Below are 21,290 nucleotides of genomic sequence, written 5' to 3'. Positions count from 1 at the left end.
TTACGTCACCTCCAACTTCTGAGGACAGCCACCGGCGGGAGTTTTTCAAAATGGGAGCGCGGAGGCGCCGCCCAGGCCTCGGAAGGTGTCCAGGAGACCTTTCGGTGGCTGTGCTGTCGTCGCCAAGAGCGGCGGCCTAGAGAGCCAAGCCTGATGGGCGCCAAGACCCGCTGGCTGCTTGGAGTGCTGCCTCGAAGGAACTGCGTGAAGGGAGCTGATCCGGGGAGCACGGGCCGCGGCCTGGAAATATGGCGACCTGCATCGGAGAAAAGATCGAGGTGAAAAGACTCGGCAGTCCCCAGTAGGGCGGGCGGGAGTCGGAGTGCCGGGTCTCGAGACCCTGGGAGGAAGGGGATAAGACGAAGCTAACAGCTGCAGGGCGGGCTCCGAAGTGCCTGGGGAGGGTCCCAACCACCCGGCCCGGCTGTTTGGGGGCGGAGCGGCCCGCCCCTCGGAGATGCGGCGGCGGTGGGACAGGTGAGTCCCTCGCGGCCCCGCCCTTCTGTCCTTAGACACCGCGCCCCCTGGTCAGCGATCCCGCCGGAGCTGCCGCGCTAGAGCAGGTCTAGGGTGTCTCCCCCTTCACCAAGGGGATGGCGGTTACCTCCAGCGGGAGCTGCGGCGGGATTCCGTTCCAGCCCTTAGCTCTCAGGGGTTGGCTGGAGGGGGGAGGAGGGAGGAGGTTGCTGAGGCTACGCAGAGGTTAAGGAACCAGATGATTAGGGTGCTGTATCTAGAAACCAGCCTGGAAGCTCACAGACACACAAGGCGTCAACATGCTGTCCACCCCAGACACCAGCTGTATCGAGGTGTAATACCTGCTTGAATTTTAAATGCAAATTCTCCTTTCGATCCTTTTTATCCTCTTTCCAGTTCCTTCCTATTTCTCTTCCTTTCTATTTCTGGAAATCATCACACATGTTCTTTAATTTTAACTTTTAAGGATTTTAGAGTTGGAAATCTGCTTGGTAAAGGATCATTTGCTGGTGTTTATAGAGCTGAGTCCATTCACACTGGTTTGGAAGTTGCAATCAAAATGGTAAGAATGTATTAATCAGTTTCTCACTTCTACTTTGCAAATAAATTAGAGAAGTTTGCTACTTGAGATGTTAAAAACTCCTTACTTGCCAGCCTTTTCTTTATGGTGTAAAAAACCCATTGCTTAAGCAAAAGACAGTAATTCCAACAGCTGAATTTAAGGATATCTTAAACAAATGCCTTATCTTTACTAATGTTCATTAGATCTGGTATCTGTTCTAATTATGCATACTTGGAGTAATTGGTAGAAATCAAAGAACAATAATTTGTGTATAAGAAGAATACCCTTGTGCATAATTCTGTTTTGCACTGTAACAAGCTAAAATACTATTCTTGATTGTTAGGAGTTAATCTAACAGAACTAACATAAGCAGATTAAGAAACACCTAAACCAGTAGGAAAAGGGAAGGGAAGTTTTCTTTTAAAACTTTGCTAAATTTGTGTTGTTGTTATCATAGATATGATAGTTGAGCTATAAATTCTTTAAGTTGGTAGAGTATATTGGAATGCATTGGAGAAAATTATTGAATGTTCATTCTGCCAAATACTCTGCTGGGTGCATGGGGAAAACAGACAACAGAATAAATTGATCTAAAAAGTAGATAAAAGGACAAAAGAATATTTCAAAGTATATTTTATTTTTTCAAAGTTAACATGACAAATTCACATTTGAAAGTTTATCATGAATGTCTAAAACTCTCATGTTATTTTAGATAGATAAGAAAGCCATGTACAAAGCTGGAATGGTACAAAGAGTCCAAAATGAGGTGAAAATACATTGCCAATTGAAACATCCTTCTATCTTGGAGGTAAGATACACATTTAACAAAAGTGGCCAAGGACATTGAATTTTTCTCTATTATAATTTATTACACCCTTTTACATTTCAGCTGTATAACTATTTTGAAGATAACAATTATGTGTACCTAGTATTAGAAATGTGCCATAATGGAGAAATGAACAGGTATTTAAAAAATAGAAGAAAACCATTCTCAGAAAATGAAGGTAGGCCATACTTCTTTTTTTCTTTAAAAAAAAAATTTTTGGTAGATATGAGTTTACTTTTTGTAGTTTTGAAGAATGTACTATTTTGTAATGTTTAGTAAAACTGTCCCAATTATTACTTTAGGCTACAAAAGGACACTGTTCCCCCCCACCAAAGTTTAAACAGCTGTTAGTTCATGTGAATAATTTAGGTGTTACAGAAATAAAGTAGAAGGAGAAATTTACTATCCTTCTTTTAAAAACAACATTTTAAATCGTTGGTCACAGTTTAATGTGTATCCTTTGACATCTAGAAAAAGTTTTTTTGAAAAAATGCTATTGATGACTATAAAGTAGTTTCTAAGTCAAACACAAGTGCCTGCTGAAACCATTTGCTATAGGAAATGTCAAACATTTAAACTGAGAGAGTAATAATAATGAGCCCCTATGAACTTACCAATCGTCTTTCAAAACTGTCAACTCATGGTTAGATAGTTTCATCTTACTCTTCTTACTCCCCCAGTGCCCCAGAGTGTTTTGAAGCAAATCATAGACACCTTTTTATCTCTAAGTGAGACAGACTTAAAAAAAAAAAAAAAGTAAGCACAAAGTCACTATCACATCTAATAATTCCTTACTATCAAACACATTGTCAGTTTCAGCTTCCACAGTTTCTTAGAAGTAACATTTTTATATTTCAGATCAGGATCAAGTAAGGTCCATGTATCATCACACAAATGACTGTTTTCTATCTGTCTATTTATTTAGGCTGTGCTGCGTCTTATTTGCAGCTCCCAGAATCTTCACTGAGGTTTGCAGACTCAGTGTGGCATGCATGCAGGATCTAGTTGCCCAAGGAGGGATTGAACCCCCGGGCCCTCTGATTTGGGAGCTTGGAGTCTTACCCACTGGACCACCAGGGACATTCCAGGAATGATTGTTTTCAAATTATCTTAGCCTGTTAACTGAGACTGCAGGCTAGATCGAAATCTAAGAAAGATGGTTGTTGACAGGCTTTTTGTCCATTTGATTCTGTATTTAACCCCTTTAGAAAACAATTCGGTCACACATATTAAGAATCATGGAAATGTTTATTTCCTTAGACTGAAAGTAAGAACATTATACAAATTGAAAATAAATTCATATACATATTGATGATGAATACTATATTTTTTCATAATCTGTGTAATAGTAGGGTCTTCTTACATAAGACATAATTTACAAAAAATAGGAAGGAAACAAATTACCAATTTAATTAAAACCAAGAATGTATATGACAAAAGATACTGTCAACAAATTTCAAAGTTAAAGATAGGAAGAAAATAATTATAAAATAAATGGCTGGCCAATTAATATTTAAAATACAAGGCATGCCTGGACTTCCCTGGTGGTACAGTGGTTAAGAGTCCCCCTGCCAACGCAGGGGACATAGGTTCAATCCCTGACCCAGAAGATCCCACATGCCACGGACAGACCAAGCTCGTGCTCTAGAACCAGTCAGCCGAAACTGCTGAGCCAGGTGCCGCAATTACTGAAACCCACGCACCTAGAGCCTGTGCGCTGCACACACAGTGAGAAGCCCGTGCACCATGCAGTGAAGAGTAGCCCCCGCCCGCTGCAACTAGAGAAAGCCCGCACACAGCAGCAGAGACCCAGCGCAACCAAGAAAGAAACTTAAGGCAATTGAATAGGAAAATGGATGAGGGATATAAGGAAACTGTTCATAGAAGAGAAAGTATAGTTGGCCAATTCCCAGGTGGTAAAGTGGTAAAGAATCCACTTGCTAATCCAGGAGATGCAGGTGATGCGGATTCAATCCCTGGCTCAAGATCTCCTGGAGAAGGAAATGGCAACCCACTCCAGTTTTTGCCTGGGAAATCCCATGGACAGAAGAGCCTGGTGGGCTACAGTTCATGAGGTCGCAAAGAGACACGCCTTAGTATGCACGCAGGACATGGGGACATCAAAGGAACTTTAGGTTGCTTCTCTCTTTTTTACAATTTGAGTGTATTTATGAATTTTTTGTTTAATTATAAATATTTTCTCTTAATTTCTATGGACTTGTAATTACCCTAGTTAACTCTAGTCACTCTCAATTCTTAATAAAAGTAAGCATCCCTTAACTGTATTAGAAAACTCATCAGTTGTAAAGGACAAAGATTAAAAGGAGTGCCTAGATGTCTTAAAGGGAAATGTTAAAGAATATTATAAAATTATCAGAGTGGTATTTTGGTTGGTGAAACTAAGCCACAAACCAGTTCACTAATTGTAATATTAGCTTATGTACTTGGGTTTCATAATGTATTCTAAATACTGAATCTTCAGATTTTCTAAGTTGTAACTCTTAATTTTTGCATTCTAACAGCTCGACACTTCATGCACCAAATCATCACAGGCATGTTATATCTCCATTCGCATGGTATATTGCACCGGGACCTCACACTTTCTAATCTCTTACTTACACGTAATATGAACATCAAGATTGCTGATTTTGGGCTGGCAACTCAGTTGAAAATGCCACATGAAAAGCACTATACGTTATGTGGAACTCCTAATTACATTTCTCCAGAAATTGCAACTCGAAGTGCACATGGACTTGAATCTGATATTTGGTCCTTGGGCTGTATGTTTTATACGTTACTTATTGGGAGACCGCCTTTTGACACTGACACAGTCAAGAACACATTAAATAAAGTAGTATTGGCAGATTATGAAATGCCAACTTTTTTGTCAAGAGAAGCCAAGGACCTTATTCACCAGTTACTTCGTAGAAATCCAGCAGATCGTTTAAGTCTGTCTTCAGTATTAGATCATCCTTTTATGTCCCGAAATTCTTCAAAAAAAAGTAAGGATTTAGGAACTGTAGAAGACTCGATTGATAGTGGACATGCCACAATTTCTACAGCAATTACAGCTTCTTCCAGTACCAGTATAAGTGGTAGTTTATTTGACAGAAGACGACTTTTGATTGAACAGCCACTCCCAAATAAAATGACTGTATTTCCAAAGAATAAAAATCCAAGTGATTTTTCTTCTTCAGGAGATGGAAGCAGGTTTTATATTCCATGGGGCAATCAAGAACAAGAAACCAGTAACAGTGGAAGGGGAAGAGTGATCCAAGAGGCAGAAGAAAGGCCACATTCTCGATACCTTCGTAGAGCCCATTCCTCTGATAGATCTGAGACTGCTCATGGTCAGTCTCGAGTGAAAACACACACAATGGAACGATGTTACTCAGCAGAAATGCTTTCAAAACCCAAACGAGCAGGAACGGAGGAAAATGGAAAATACTCACCCACAAACAACAATGCTAATATTTTTCACTTCTTTAAAGAAAAGACATCCAGTAGTTCTGGATCTTTTGAAGGACCTGATAACAATCAAGCACTGTAAGAATAATTCTATCAAAAGCATTTTACTTTTAGATAAGCATTGTATTATCACAAACATGAAGCTGCTTGTAACTAAGGTTGTGGGTACCTTTTTTCTAACCCTATCAGATATTCCTGGGGCACTTCTTAACTATGATTTCTATTTTTTAATAGGGAGAGAACCAAAATGATAATTTTGGATTATGGTTAAGAATTAAAATGAGTATATGTGCTCATGGATGTATGTGTAGTATGCATTTAATACTTTGAAATTTTTAGTGTCATGTTTAATTTTATATGAAGGTCTCCAGTGCAGTATATCATATTTTAAACATGTGTGATCCCTAAAGTACTCTTAACAGTAACCATACGTAAACACACACACACACAAATAAGAGAATGGCTGAGCTTAAGTGATGAGTAATCACACTGTTACCTGCTTCTTACGTGAAGACTAGGTTTTTAATAACTAGTGTTTGTTTTTTTTTCCCTCTAGTTTTTATTCTTAAATTACAAGAGGATAGTAGCCATATAGAAATAGTGTCACAGTGCCATGGGCATTTTGGCATGGGAACTTAGCTTCGTAGAGACAATTTAGTTATGTAAATATTGGGTTTTACTATTAATCTAAAAGTTTTTAGAAGTTCATATCAAAAGAAATCTTTTTAAAGTATTTTTATCTTACAAAGTTATTATCAGATAATTTTTTATTAGTTTATGGAAAAATTTTTTTTCTTTCTTTAGCTCCGATCATCTTTGTCAAGGAAAAACTCCCTTTCCATTTCCTGACCAGACACCTCAGACTGAAATGGTGCAACAATGGTTTGGGAATCTGCAAATAAATGGTGAGTTTTTAATGGACTATTTAATAAAATATTAATAATTTGGCCACTTAGCAAGCATTGCGGCTTTCTCTTTGGATTTTCTTAAGGAAATAATGGCATTTTGAATAAACCTAGTTATAATAGTAATATAACTATTAGTAATATAGTTATAGTAATAGTAATATAATAATAGTAATAGCAATACATTTTGAGTATTTACTGTATCAACCACTGTCCTTAATGCTTAACATGTATTAACTTTTTAAATTCTCACAAAAACTATACGAGGAAGACACTATTATTAATCCTGTCTTACAAATGAGGAAGTTATAGTGCACAAAGCTTAATTTGCCAAGCCACACTGTCCATAAATGGAAGAGACACGAGTCTGACCCACGCAGTCTGACTCAGAGACTTTAGTCTCTAACCCCTCTGCTCTCGAAGTCTCTCTGTAATAAGTACCTTATCAGTACCTATAAAATAATCAAAAGATGGTTGATTTTATTTTTAACTGTAAGGGGGTATGGATATCATAGTATACCAATGGGACCTCGCATACACTACACAGCTACTAAAACCTAAACACTGTTAAACAGCTATCATTAAGTCATTATTTCATTTATAGATCCACAGTTTGAAAGTTAAACATTTCTCCTTAATGGACATGCTAGATTCACAGAAGTGGGTTGGAAAATAATTATGGGAAAAAGAATAAAAAAGAAACATATGGAAGAAACATATGGAGAGGAGAAGATAATTTCTTACTAAGTATCATATTACTTCAGACAAAGTACATAATATATGGGTGTAATTTAAGTAGAGTTGTTTTGTCACCACAAGTCTATTTTTTTGTGTGTGTATTATTTTCAAGAGCCCAAGAGATAATTAGTCTTTTTATGTGTACTTGTTAAAGCTGATAATTCAACCTTATGTGTTTTAATCTATAAAACTGCTCGGTGCTTAAATCTTGTACTTAACCTTCTACTGTATTTATAGATACTTTTTATTTGGTAACATGGACATGTCTGGGGTAACCTTGTTTATAATACTCTAGTAGTGCTGCTGCAATTTCAAAGTATATTGTTTGATATAAGATATTTCCTATTATAATGGTAGTGAGGAGGGGGAGGCATGTAAAAGTCACTTAAGGGGAAAACCCGAGATACAGATTTCTAGATTTAGAATTAGAAAAATTGCCTTACAAAGTTTTATATACTCTAACCATTTTAAGGGCTTTTTAAAAAATAATGTCTCCATGTGAACTCTAGAACTGTTGATATATAAAATTTAAACAGGTAAAGTTCAACAAGAGCTTTTTTAGAAATATAGCTACAAATAACATTTGTAATATTAAGTATTAATGATATTAAAGCTATTTTGTGTATTTTAGTGTGTTTTGGCTTTAGTTGCATATTTTGTAAGTAAAAATGAAATAGTCCTTAGCTTACATGTTATGTAGAATGATTATTTGGGAACTCCTCTCAAATCTGTATTTATTGCAGCATTGGCAGTTGCTTGTTTAGTATTAGTAGGTGACCCATTTAGTAGATGACTAGTTTTTGCTTTGATTGAAAAATTAATTTCATATTGGTATCTTTTCTTTCTTAGTCTTAGACTTTAAGGTATTCCTTTGCAGGCTAGCTTAAAATATCCTTTTAAAGTCATAAGTCATTATTTTATTATGTCATATCTTTTTCTCTTTTGTGGCTGCACTGCATGGCTTGTGAGATCTTAGTTCACAGACCAGGGATTGAGCCCAGGCCCTCGGCTGTGAAAGCACCAATTCCTAATGGCTGGACTGCCAGAGAAGTCCCCTATGCCATATCTTAAACTGAAAAATTAGAAGTTTTTAAACTAGATTTCTTTTGTTCTTCATAAAAAAGGATGCTGTTGTAACCAGCATGACATTGTTCTGTGTAGACTTGACTTTAATTATTCACTAAGTTGCTTTATTTTATGTATATTGTAGCTCATTTAAGAGAAGCTACTGAGCACAACAGTATTAGCCCAAACAGAGACTTGCAGGGCCGTCCAGATTTGCAGGACGCATCAGGAAATGCCTAGACTGGTACAAGAGCCAAAAGGAGCCCTGGTGCTTCTCATAATGCATGTTCTGTAAAACATTTGAACACCATGAAATCTATGACTGCATATCACACTAAACCTGGAATAATTCAACAAGAATCTATTTTTGGCTTAGATCCTTCTGAACAAAGCAAGACTAGGGGTGTGGAGCCACCATTGGTTTATCAGAAGCGTACATTACGGAGCATTACATCTCCTTTGACTGCTTATAGGTTAAAACCAATCCGACAGAAAACCAAAAAGGCCGTGGTATGTCTGTTATTTTTCTAAATCACTGTATGATGTTTTCCTTGAGTATATGGTTTCAGGTATCAAACATGGTATCTTTTCAGTTCTCTATAATGTCCCTGCATTTTTTATATGTACTTGATAAACTCACATAAGAGAAAAGATATTGCATGTTTATGGAAAAATAGCTATTGTTTTCTTCTAAATACTTTAAGAATGGTGAACTGATATGAACTTTAAATTATTGATAATGAAAAACATTTAGAAGTAATACTGGTTAAATGCTGTGTTAAATATTATTCACAGTTCTAATCACTAAATTAACATCTAGTATTATCTTTTGTTTTTATTGTTTCTACATTTAATCCAGTCTCAAAAAGATAAACTAGAAAATATAACTTTTTAACATCTCAAACTATTAATGTTTTAACAGCGATATGAAAAATAAGTTGAGGATTTTTTTTTAATGTGTGTATTGGGAATAGTGATTTTTATTTTTGAATTCCCTATTCATCCTGTTTGTCCCTTATTTTCCATTTCACCGAGTCTTGCCTTTAATTGGAGTGCTGTACTTTCCAAAGTCCTTGAATTCTCCACCCTACCTTCTGCTTCCTTTCTGCTCACTGGTTATTTCACACCTCATTACACCGTCTCACCTGGGCTCCTTATGTTTCACAGTTGTCCTCAAATACACCTGTGACCTAGAGTACTGCAGTGAAGCAGCTATTTTGTTTTTACGTTAATTTTTGTTTCTGCCATGGTTAAGTACTTTGCTCTTCACTAATATATATGTCAGAATGTTCTAATAAATAATTGTTATTGATTTTAGTTTGTTTGTTTTAGGTGAGCATACTTGATTCAGAGGAGGTATGTGTGGAGCTTCTGAAGGATTATGCATCTCAAGACTATGTGAAAGAAGTTCTTCAGATATCCAGTGATGGGAGTACGGTAATGTGGATTCACTTTGATTATCTTGCAGCTGCATCATTTAAGTATTTACCATTCCATTCATTCTATTACAAAACAATTTTTTAAATTACTTTTCCTGATATGATAGTATATATGGAATTCAAAAACTAAAATAGCATACTAAAATAAAGTAGTGTGGTTTAAAAAATAATTATAACTAATAACAAAATCTAAACTTTAGGCTTAAGTTTAAACAGTGAAAAAATTACTTTTAGAGAGTATTTATGTTTTCAATAAAGATAAAATTTAATATTCATGTGAGCTCTTTTTATAATTTTAGTGACAAAATATAGTTCTTTAACTTAATGGCATATAATTAGAATTCTTAAAATTTTTTGACAGATCACTATTTATTATCCAAATGATGGAAGAGGTTTTCCTCTTGCTGATAGACCACCCTCACCTACTGATAATATCAGTAGGTACAGTTTTGATAATTTACCAGGTATGTAAATTTACCAGGGAATAAATTTAGATAATGGATTTATATAAATCCATAGACATAAATTCTATACATGTGGATATCATAAATTGTAAATATCTTGACTTCATTTGGGCTGTAAGTTATGTTCTTATAACTCTATATCTGGTGATATGTGCTGTACCTTACTAATTCAGTGTTCAGGCATGTTATATGTTATAATGGAATTTTATTTAAGGAAAAACTAACTCTGGAATATTAGTCATGTGTCCACAAATATACTTTGTACACTTGTTTAGTTATAGTTTGTCTAGAATAGTGTTAAAAATTCAACATGAAGTATCTGGTTTTTGGCTTTTGAAATCTGTGCTACATAATGATCCCTTGTAATTGCGGTTAACCAAATTTGATTCCCAGTTCAGTTTCTGGATATTATGAATTAGAAAATTAAGCACTGAGTAGTAAGACTTCCCTAAGGTGACTTAAAAACAAATGAGAGAACCTATCTAACCTAACCTTATTAGAATTAAAGCAGGTAGGCAAGACTATTAAATACTATAAATGACCACTGCTGCCCCTGCTGCTTAGACACTTCAGTCGTGTTCAACTCTGTGTGACCCCATGGACTATAGCCTGTTAGGCTCCTCTGTCCATGGGATTCTCCAGGCAAGAGCCACTGGAGTGGGTTGCCATGCCCTCCTCCAGGGGATCTTCCTGATCCAGGAATTGAACCCAGGTCTTCCACATTGCAGGCAGATTCTTTACCGTCTTGAGCCACCAGGGAAGCCCATATATGACCATGGTCACAGGAAACTACAAAAATTTAACATGCTGTACTTTACTAATATAAAAAGTGCTACATTTCTTTTTCTCAAAGTCATTTGGTTCTGATATCAGATAGAACTCTTTTCATTTCATTTATTAAAACTTTCCTAGAGTCATTATCTTACTTATAGTAAGGAGTCAGTGATTCAAAGAGAGATTTTTTTTTTTTTAATAGTCATGATACTAATCCATCAGATTTTGTTACATACATCTTGGGAATTTTATTATACTGTCTTTAGTTTTCATTAAAATAGTAGACTTACATCTCTAAAATATTTTTATTTTGGTAATAGGATTATTAATTGTGGGTAATGGAATTATTAACTTTTGACTTAAATTTTTGAGAAAGAGTAGAAATAAATATTAAGACTGTTACTGAATTTATGTCAACATTTTAATTCCCTAAGATTAGGTAACTTCTTTCTTTTCTCTGCCTAGAAAAGTACTGGCGAAAATATCAATATGCTTCCAGATTTGTACAGCTTGTAAGATCTAAATCTCCCAAAATTACTTATTTTACAAGATATGCTAAATGTGTTTTGATGGAGAATTCCCCTGGTGCTGATTTTGAGGTTTGGTTTTATGATGGTAAGTGCCATTTAGAAATGGTTATTTTTTCCCCTTTAGCTTGTAACTTTGTAGTTGTGGGTTTGTTTTTTTAATTCAGCATAGTTGTTTGTTTGTTTTGCCCACACCATGCGCTTGTGGGATCTCAGTTCTCAGACCAGGGACTAAACCCGGGTCACAGGAAGGAAAGCTCAAAATCCTAACCACTAGAGAACCAGCGAATTCCCTAGCACAGCAAGTGTGTGTGTGTGTGTGTGTGTGTGTGTGTGTGTGTGTGTGCGAATTCCCTAGCACAGCAAGTGTGTGTGTGTGTGTGTGTGTGTGTGTGCGCGAATTCCCTAGCACAGCAAGTGTGTGTGTGTGTGTGAATTCCCTAGCACAGCAAGTGTGTGTGTGTGTGTGTGTGTGTGTGCGAATTCCCTAGCACAGCAAGTGTGTGTGTGTGTGTGTGTGTGTGCGAATTCCCTAGCACAGCAAGTGTGTGTGTGTGTGTGTGTGTGTGTGTGTGTGAATTCCCTAGCACAGCAAGTGTGTGTGTGTGTGTGTGTGTGTGTGTGTGTGTATTTAACAACATTCTGATTGATATCCTACTTCTTATTAGAACTTAAATGGACATATACCAAATTTTTAGAATAATAAACATTGCAAAAGGGTATGGTTGAAACAGAATCTTATTTTCTAAATACATAAAGATGTTCACTTTTTAATCTGTAAAGTTTCCTCCTTTATGTGTCCTAAGGGACACATAGAGTGTATACTCACACAGTACACTACAATTATAGCTTAGCTTCACTTACATACTTGTATCAGTAGTAGTTTTTGAAAAGTATAAAAGTTTCAAACTTAAGCCAGATATAGTCAGAAAAGAAAAATGGCATATATTTATTGGAATACTACTTTGAGAGCCTCATTTTATTAATGGCCAATGAGTAAATGTAAATGATACCTTGATCTAGGAGCTATTATATACTGGAGTATGATAATGAATATAATATCATATATATTCATATATATACATATATTCATACACATATAATGAATTATTTATAGAAACGATAAAGAATTTTCTGCTTATTTTTTAAGGAGCAAAGATACACAAAACAGAAGATTTAATTCAGGTGATCGAAAAGACTGGCAGATCTTACACCTTAAAAGGTGAAAGTGAAGTTAATAGCTTGAAAGAGGAGGTAAAAATGTATATGAACCATGCTAATGAGGTATGTACCTACTTTTAGTAGGTTTTTTAACCGGTTAATAACATTACAAATGACATAGGTGAAGCAATGACAGAAAGCACTCTTTTAAAACAGGGCCACCGTATTTGTTTAGCACTGGAATCCATAATTTCAGAAGAGGAAAAGAAAAGTGGAAGTGCTCCCTTTTTCCCCATAATCGTAGGAAGGTAAATGTTTGAAAATTTATTAAGTAAGAGTAAAATGTGTAGAATTATTTTTTATAAGTTTAGTGTTTACATTATGAGCATTCTTCTGTTTTCTGTAAATTGAGAGCTTTAAGGGAATGTATTTGACATGTCTTTCTCCTTCAGAAGACCTAGTAGTACTAGTTCACCTAAGGCCTTAACACCTCCTCCTCCTGTGGATCCAAACTACCCAATGAGAGAGACACCATCTCTGAATAGAATGATCATAAATAGTGCTGCTTCTCCGAAACAGGCACCAGTACTTAATCCTCCTGTAAGTAAATATATGTCACTTCTGTACTTTAAACTCTTCAATGATTGCCTAATGTCCTTGATATAAAATTAAAACAACCTGACTGTGGTCTTACCATCACCTAGCTACTTTTCCAGCTCATCCTGCACTATTTTACCCCAGCACTCTCTGGGCTTAATTATGTCAAACTCTCAGGGCCTTTTCACATGCTGTTTACTTGACCTGGAATTCTTTTCCTGAACCCTTGAATGGCTTGCTTTCTCTGCCTGCAGCTCTCAGTTTAAGCATTACCTCAGCAAGGCCTAACCTGACTTCTCAGGGAAAACACCAAATATACTAACATATATATACTTTTATTTTTGCTAGTAAAATACCATTAATTTCCTTAATATCCATGATAGGATCATGGTTAAATAAACATATTTTTACCAAATGAACTATCATGCCAATGAAGATGATAGAGCAATGTAGTAAAATATAAGATTAAAGATAGGTCTGTGTGTGTGTGTATGTGTGTATTCACAAACATTTATAATTGTAGCTATGAAAAATTATATCTTGGGAAATGAATAAAAGAAATCTACCAAAATGAAAAATTTTTTTCTTGTCCTGTGCATTTATTTTCTATAATGTGATTATATTTTTTTACCTTTTTTATAAATTAAGATAATGAAAATCTGGTCATTTTCTACTTTTGCTGAGGTTGACTTACTAGAATGCTGAGGAATGATATCTTCCTTTCTTTTACTGTTTGTAGGTGGTTACAGATGAAGGACTTGGCCTTACGGGTGCAGCTTCTGAAACAAACAGCTCTCCTAGAAGTCTTAAAGATTGTCTCCCTAAATCAGCACAACTTTTGAAGTCTGTTTTTGTGAAAAATGTTGGTTGGGCTACACAGGTGAGCAGCTTTTAGGAAAGTGAGTTTTCTAAGTATGTAATAATTTGGTTTCCACAGTGATTGACAATGACCAAAAAATATAAATTAAAGATTTCTCTTTGCAAGAAAGTTTTTACACCTTTTTTGCACTGGGTATGTCATTAATAATTTTTAAGTTTTTTTATTTGTACAACACTTGGAAAACTCTAGATACTGTTGATACCAAATTGCTTGCTAGGGCCTAGGTGACCTGTTTTTGCCATTTGTCTTTAAAGTAGAGGTCATGATAATGGTTAAACGTTAGGACTTGAGAATGTCTAGGCATTTTAAGTTTTAGAAAGTATTTGTAATCTATATTAGTAGAGTAACTTTGATTTGGCAGAAAAGATTTTTTGCATTTTAAAGTTGGGTCTACACCAAATTGCAAACTTAAAAGAATTTTATGTAGGTGTAAACCTATATGTGTATGCTATCTGAAACCTTGAATTTTGGAGATTTTTGAGTATAACACATGGAATTTTTACTTACCAGTGAAGTAAAATACAGCTTAGTCCTTTATGGAAGTAGGAAGTAAAGGGAAGGGAACGTAGCATTTGTCGAGTACCTCCTATGTGGTACCATGTTTTTCACATACATTGTCACATTATTTCCCAAAATAAAACCTAGTAAAGTTGATGCCATCTCCTCCTTTCATAGATAGTAAAATTATGGCTTATGATGGATAGGTTGACTTGCACATTCCTACTAGTTAGCTGACAGAATCTGGATGTAAACTCAAGTGTTGGATTCCTGTACTCTGTTTGGAGTGGCAGGCACATTGTAAGTATTAGTGACTAAAGGAACAAGTTTCAAAAGCAAAGATGTAATATTCTCAGGCAGAACAAAAATTCTTGTGGCCTAAGAATGGATGAAAATTGTAATCTAAGGAAGTGTTTGGTAATTTTCTAAATCTGTTCTTAGCTAGAAATGTTATGGGAAAGGAAAAACACTTGTTCAGACATCCTAGTAGAAATTAGTGAAAAACAGGATTTATGTAGAATAAGTTTAATTTCTGATGTCCTATTAAAGGAATCACCTGGAAAAAAAAAGGATATTTTCAAATGTTGCTGCCATCACAGCCCCAAATTTGTAGTTACCTGAAGGGTTGTTTTTTGTTGTTATTTTTTAACTTTGTGAAAAACCTGTTAAACATGAGTGCCTTTTAAGAATTTATGCTCTACTGTATAGTAATTTTGCATGCTTATTATTTTTCTAGTTAACTAGTGGAGCTGTGTGGGTTCAGTTTAATGATGGGTCCCAGTTGGTCGTGCAGGCAGGAGTGTCTTCTATTAGTTATACATCACCAGATGGTCAAACAACTAGGTAAGTTTTAAAATACTGCTTGAGATTCAGCCCTTTGCTATAATTTTTTTTCTCTACTTGTTGAAATAAATGACTTAAGGTACTCTTTTCATGTTGACAAAGTTCATCTTATTATTTAAACTTAGATATTCAAAGCAGCTCATGGTCTTTTTAATACATATTTTATGATTATCTACAGGAATGTAAGGTAGCTGTTATGTATTATCCACACCAGATGGTTAGATTGCTTTAGCCTTACTGTTCCTTTAATCTAACTAAGTTGACCCTTTTCAGAAATAATGTACTTCTAAGTAATATATTTAGTTTATATAAAAGAACACAGAAACAAGGAATCTTTATTTTAATAGATATCCAGATTATTTTTCCCAAATGAAAATGTATCCCCTGATCTAATGTAAAGTGATTAATGATTAAAAGAATTTTTTAAATGTATATATTAATTCTGAATGAGGGTATATGCCAGGCTAATACAATACATATGCTAACAAAGAAAAATCTATCATCAACAACAAAAAGCAGTGGTTTGGTTTCCACATTTCAAACCATAACTTACTAAAAAGAGGTAGGGTGCAAATGATGCCAATACAAACATGCTACTTTATGAAAAGTGCTTATTGTGGAGGAAATACTTGGGACAAACATAGTTTGTGGATGTCTACCAACTGCTTTTGTGTGTATATATGCAGTACCATCATTTAAAGAACTCACAGGTTGAGGGGTCTTGTTGAAACAACATCTTCCAAATGTTCTAGGAAGTGGAAAGATACAGGTATAAAATGGGTAGAACCCATATTCAACGATAAAAGTTCAGATTTTTACTTGACATGGTAGTTTGGAAAATTTTGATATTTAATGGAAATGTTATTATAATGTGTTTAGCTTGTATTTTCTTTAGGGTCTTCAGTTTAAAAGCAGTGGTTTGGTAGAGAAGGAAATGGCAACCCACTCCAGTATTCTTGCCTGGAAAAATCCATGGACAGAGGAGTCTGGCGGGCTGAAGTTCATGGGATTACATGACTGAGCATGTGTGCATGAGGGTGCAGGGAGATGGGTTGGTAGCAATAAACTGGTAGAACTTGAAAAAAAAAAGCAGTAGTTTGGTTAGGACACCTAACTTTGCTCTTAGAACATATACCCTTGAAATTACTGTGTTTATATGCTTGTATTGAACAGTCTTTTGAAGCAAAAATATAAATGGTGTATGGTATATTTGTGCTTTTTTATTATTTTCCCTACTTTAGACATGTTAAGAATCATGGACAAAACATGCTGGAGGAATCTAGATTTTCAGCTTGTATAAAGTCTGTTCAAGTTTTTTTATCTATTTTATTATTTAAATATGTTTAGAAATTGATCTTTTTTAAAAGGATACAAATTGAGTATGTTTCAGTGTCTTAATAAATAATTTTGTATAATCTTTCTGCACTGCCTTTTGCCGTTGAAGAATTACTGAAAAATATACTGTGCTTTTTGGTATTCATACAAACTAAGTGATTAAGTTATGATTTTATCTTTTTCTCTTCTGCTTCACTTAGGTATGGAGAAAATGAAAAATTACCAGAATACATCAAACAGAAATTACAGTGTCTTTCTTCCATCCTTTTGATGTTTTCTAATCCAACTCATAGTTTTCATTGATTAAAGCTCCTTTTAGATATATGTTTAATAAATAACTTTTTTGTTGGCTTTCAAGTAAAGTGACTTTTTTTTATTTTAAAAAACTTCTTCAGAAAGCCTTTCTGTAAAAGAGAATTTTAATCTGTACCATAAAGGTATGTCTGTCTTCCAATGAGAGAACAAAGCAGAATGGAACTTGAGTCACAAAATGTAGTGGTCATAGACTAAAATAGGACACCTAACTTTGCTCTTAGAACATATACCCTTGAAATCACTGTGTTTATATGTTTGTATTGAACAGTCTTTTGAAGCAAAAATATAAATGGTGTATGGTATATTTGTGCTTTTTTATTGTTTTCCCTACTTTAGACATGTTATGAATCATGGACAAAACATGCTGGAGTTTCTGAATTTTGAACATGTAAATAATGTATATTTATGTTATAAGTAAGATGTGAACATGTATATTTGTTTTATATTTATTTTTGTAGCACTAGTTTGTGATGAAACATTTCTGCAGATGCATTTTATTAAAAAATAATAAATACAGTGATAAGTTACTTTATTGATTTATTTACTTAATTTAAAATAACTTAGTAAACTTATTGCCTGTTCAAGAGGAGGCAATTGAATTTTTAAAATTAACTTTTTAAATGGTAAGTACATTGTTTCTCTACCTTTATCTGAAAATATCTGTATATTAATGATAAACATTTTAACAATGAAGAATTCAGCAATTCAATTAACATGAGGAATGGTGGCTCGGACAGTAGAGAATCCACCTGCAATCTGCGAGACCTGGGTTCGATCCCTGGGTTGGGAAGATCCCCTGGAGAAGGAAATGGCAACCCACTCCAGTATTCTTGCCTGGAGAATCCCCATGGACAGAGGAGCCTGGCAGGCTACAGTTAATGGAATCACAAAGAGACATGAGGAAAAAGAATATTCGATGGTGGGACAGCCATTCTTAATGAAATACTCAAGGTAAAGTAGGAATAAAATGAAACTACTTAAATATAATAGACTGCTACACAGTGTTTTTTTTCTGCTAATTTTTATAATCAGAGAATATTGGAGCCACTCCATTGAATACCTATTGTCACAGTTATTCAACACTGATTTGGAGGTTGCTGTCTAAAGCAATGAGAAGATAATAATTTGTGGCATAAATTGCACAGTTAATAAGAAAAAAACAACCCAATTTAAAAAAGGACAAAAGATATGAACAGATAATTCACAAAGGAGAAAATCCATAAAATGAATCAGAACATACTCACCACATCTGGAGAAATATAAGGCTAAAACAAAAATAATTTCCTTTTATCAAAGAGATTGGTTAAAAAAAAAAAAGTCATATTGCTACCATGATGAGGGTGTTCTCAGGTGTTGATTAGAGTATAAATGAAAAAGCAATCTGACAATGTTAGAATTAACATTTTAATACATTGGCAATCCAACTTTGGGGAAGAAAATTATATAAACCATTCTCAGGGATAAAAATATGATTAAATGTACGAAATTCCTCTTAAAAATAGAAATAAGGGAGTTCTTAGCTTAATTTTGAAGCTAAAGACTCAAATATATTTTGCTTTGATTGAATTTAAGTATTTTTTAAAATTATCTCTTTCAGTCTTAATGTGTCTATGTTTCAGGCATTTCTCTTATGTATACTATATAACTAAAATTTTCAATCCAATGTAATAAGCTCTGTGGTGTGGTCTACTTTGTTTACATTTATTATCAGTTCTGATTTATTTTCACTGTCATTATAGTTCTGCTGTGTTTCTGACTTTTTAAAAAATTTTATTTTCCAGCTTATTCTGTGTTTTCTACTTGTTTGCTTTTCTTTTCCTTTACTCCCTTCTTTCAGGTTGAATTTCCTTTTCATATGCACATTATCTCTTTAGTATTTTATTGTTCCATCTTTAATTTCCATTATAAAATTATCTATGGCATCTTATTACTCTTGTGATCCTTCTAATTTGTTCATGTCTGAAATTATTTTTTTAAGCTTATTTCCTGAGCTCTGCCAGCAATATTTTCATACCTTATTATCTTTTCTTAGTTCATTGGGAAATGTTCCCATTTCTCAGTTTTTCAAAATATGATTTTATCATTTTTTGCCTTTCCTTCACTTCATAATTTATTTCAGCTCATTTTATAATACATTCTGGTTTTATCTGTTTATGGGCATATCTATCTGGCATGTTTTTGTCATCTATCAGAACATTTGGTCAACTGCACACTTTCCCTGTTTCTCCTCAGCAATTATTCCAGTAAATGGCATCTGCATCACTAGTTTTTCATTTCAAAATCCTGGCACTCATTCTGAACACCTTATTTTACCTTTAATCTAATCACCAATTAATCCTGCTAACTCTACCTCTAAACTGCATTCAACATGCTTTTAATTCCCAATTCCACTGTCAGTTCCCTAATTGAAGTCACCAACATCACTCATCTTTACTAAGACAATAGCTTCCTTCATGTCTTCAAACATCTACTCTTGCCTCCTATATCAGCCAGGGGTTTTGGTTACAAACTAAAACACAATCTAAGCTATAGAGAAAGTATTTATTAGAGGATATTAGCTCAGACCCTCTAGGAGGGACAGAGATTCAGGCTCTGCAGCTAGGAACAATGGCTGTTACCACAATGCATGCGCTGTCCCAGAAGAGACCCTGCCACCCATGCTCAGCAGACCCCACACCCACGCTGATGGAGCTAGGGGAACAGGTTCCGGGAACCTGACACTGCTTGCTCTAAAATCCAGCCACTGACCTTGCTCCCTCACAAACTTCTCCACTTACCTCAACAATGCCACTTTACATCTGACTTAAACAAGATCCCGAATGAGATCTACACAGTGCTCTAGAGCCAGCAAGCCCTGACTACTGAGGCCTGTGCATCTAGAGCCCGTGCTCCACAAGAAAAGCCACTGCACTGAAGACTGCGCGCTACAGTGAAGGGTACCTCCCGCTCACAACGAGTGAAAGCCTGTTCACAGTGAACACCAAGTGCAGCCTAAATAATTTTTAAAATCCACAATGAAATACATCACCTCTTCCTGTTAAAAATGGCTATCATCAAAAACATAAAAAAAACTGTAAGAGTGTAGAGAAAGGGAACACTCACGTACTGCTGATGAGAATGTAAACTGGTATAGCCACTGTGCAAGAGTGGAGATTCCTCAAAAAGTTAGAACTACCATGTGATCCAACAATTCCACCAGGTATATATCCAAAGAAGATGAAGGCAGGATATCAGGAGATATGTGCCTTCTCATGTTACTACAGCATTATTTACAACAGCAATGAGATGACCGACAACCTAGGTGTCCATCAGCCGATGAATGGATAAGGAACCAGTGAACCAGTGAAGTTGATCAGTCGTGCCCAACTCTCTGTGATCCCATGGACTGTAGCCTACCAGGCTCATCCATCCATGGAATTTTCCAGGCAAGAGTACTGGAGTGGGTTGCCATTTCCTTCTCCAGGGGATCTTCACCCAGGGATGGAACCCAGGTCTACTGCATTGCAGGCAGATGCCTTACCCTCTGAGCCACCAGAGAGGTTTTCAGTTAAGTGTGTGTGTGTGTGTGAATATTATTTGGCCATAAGAAAGGAGATTCTGCCATTTGTGACAACATGGATGGATCCTGAGGGCATTATGCTAAGTGAATAATGTCAGATAGAGAGGGACAAATACCGTATCACACCACTTGTATGTGGAAACTAAAAGAGCCAAACTATTAGGCAGAGAGTGGAATGATAATTGCCAGGGGCGAGGGAGGGAAGGGAATGGGGAGATGGTCTAAGAGTACAAACTTCCTGGTGATTATAGTTAGTAACACTGTACTATATACTTAAATATTGCTAAGAGTTTATTTTAATGTTCTCACCACAAAAAAGAAACAGTAATTAATGTGACATGATGGAGGTGATAGCTAATGCTACTGTAATCATTTTGCAATATTTAAGGATCAAATCAACATGTTGTGCACCTTAAACTTAATGTTATATGTCCATTATATTAATAAAGCCATAAAAAACAAAAGACAAAGGAAAAAGATAACCCTTCTACATACCAAGATGGCTTCCCAGGTAGCTCAGAGGTAAAGAATCCACTTGCCAATGCAGGAGACACGGGACATGTGGTTTTGATTCCTCAGTCAGGAAGATCCCCCTGGAGGAGGAAATGGCAACCCATTCCAGTATTCTTGCCTGGAAAATTCCATGGACAGAGGAGCCTGGAGAGCTACATCAATGGGAGTTGCAAAGAGTCAACACGACAAGAGTATGCATGCACTACATACCAAGGAGAAAAGCCTCAGAAGAAACCAACCCTGCTAGCACCTTGATCTTAGATTTCTAGACCAGAACTGTGAGAGATAAATTTGTTATTCAAGCCACCCCACCACCACCACCAAAGAAATGACAGCAAACAATA

The 21,290-nt window shown here is 35.5% G+C and overlaps 1 protein-coding gene across 3 annotated transcripts; it reads left to right on the top strand.

The window, feature by feature from the left end:
- Nucleotides 1-41: 41 nt before the first annotated feature.
- Nucleotides 42-17,401, top strand: PLK4 (polo like kinase 4). Of its 3 annotated transcripts, none has more exons than XM_020916748.2 (16): nucleotides 42-278; nucleotides 944-1,039; nucleotides 1,752-1,847; nucleotides 1,929-2,043; nucleotides 4,388-5,411; nucleotides 6,138-6,238; nucleotides 8,418-8,551; nucleotides 9,374-9,478; nucleotides 9,842-9,944; nucleotides 11,184-11,333; nucleotides 12,396-12,529; nucleotides 12,623-12,714; nucleotides 12,862-13,006; nucleotides 13,743-13,883; nucleotides 15,118-15,224; nucleotides 16,760-17,401. In XM_020916748.2, the coding sequence occupies exons 1-16, from the start codon at nucleotides 249-251 to the stop codon at nucleotides 16,860-16,862; spliced, it is 2,676 nt and encodes an 891-aa protein (XP_020772407.2). In that variant the 5' UTR covers nucleotides 42-248; the 3' UTR covers nucleotides 16,863-17,401. The 3 variants fall into 3 exon arrangements, with proteins under 3 accessions (XP_020772407.2, XP_020772399.2, XP_070330962.1); XM_020916740.2 differs by having other exon boundaries at nucleotides 44-278; nucleotides 12,859-13,006; XM_070474861.1 differs by lacking the exon at nucleotides 42-278 and having other exon boundaries at nucleotides 953-1,039; nucleotides 1,756-1,847; nucleotides 12,859-13,006.
- The last annotated feature ends 3,889 nt before the right edge of the window (nucleotides 17,402-21,290 follow it).

Source organism: Odocoileus virginianus, chromosome 12, assembly GCF_023699985.2.
Source record: "Odocoileus virginianus isolate 20LAN1187 ecotype Illinois chromosome 12, Ovbor_1.2, whole genome shotgun sequence".
In the NCBI taxonomy this organism is placed as follows: domain Eukaryota; kingdom Metazoa; phylum Chordata; class Mammalia; order Artiodactyla; family Cervidae; genus Odocoileus; species Odocoileus virginianus.
The sequence above is the reverse complement of the archived record's forward strand: the minus strand, read 5'-3'. Positions and strand labels throughout refer to the sequence as shown.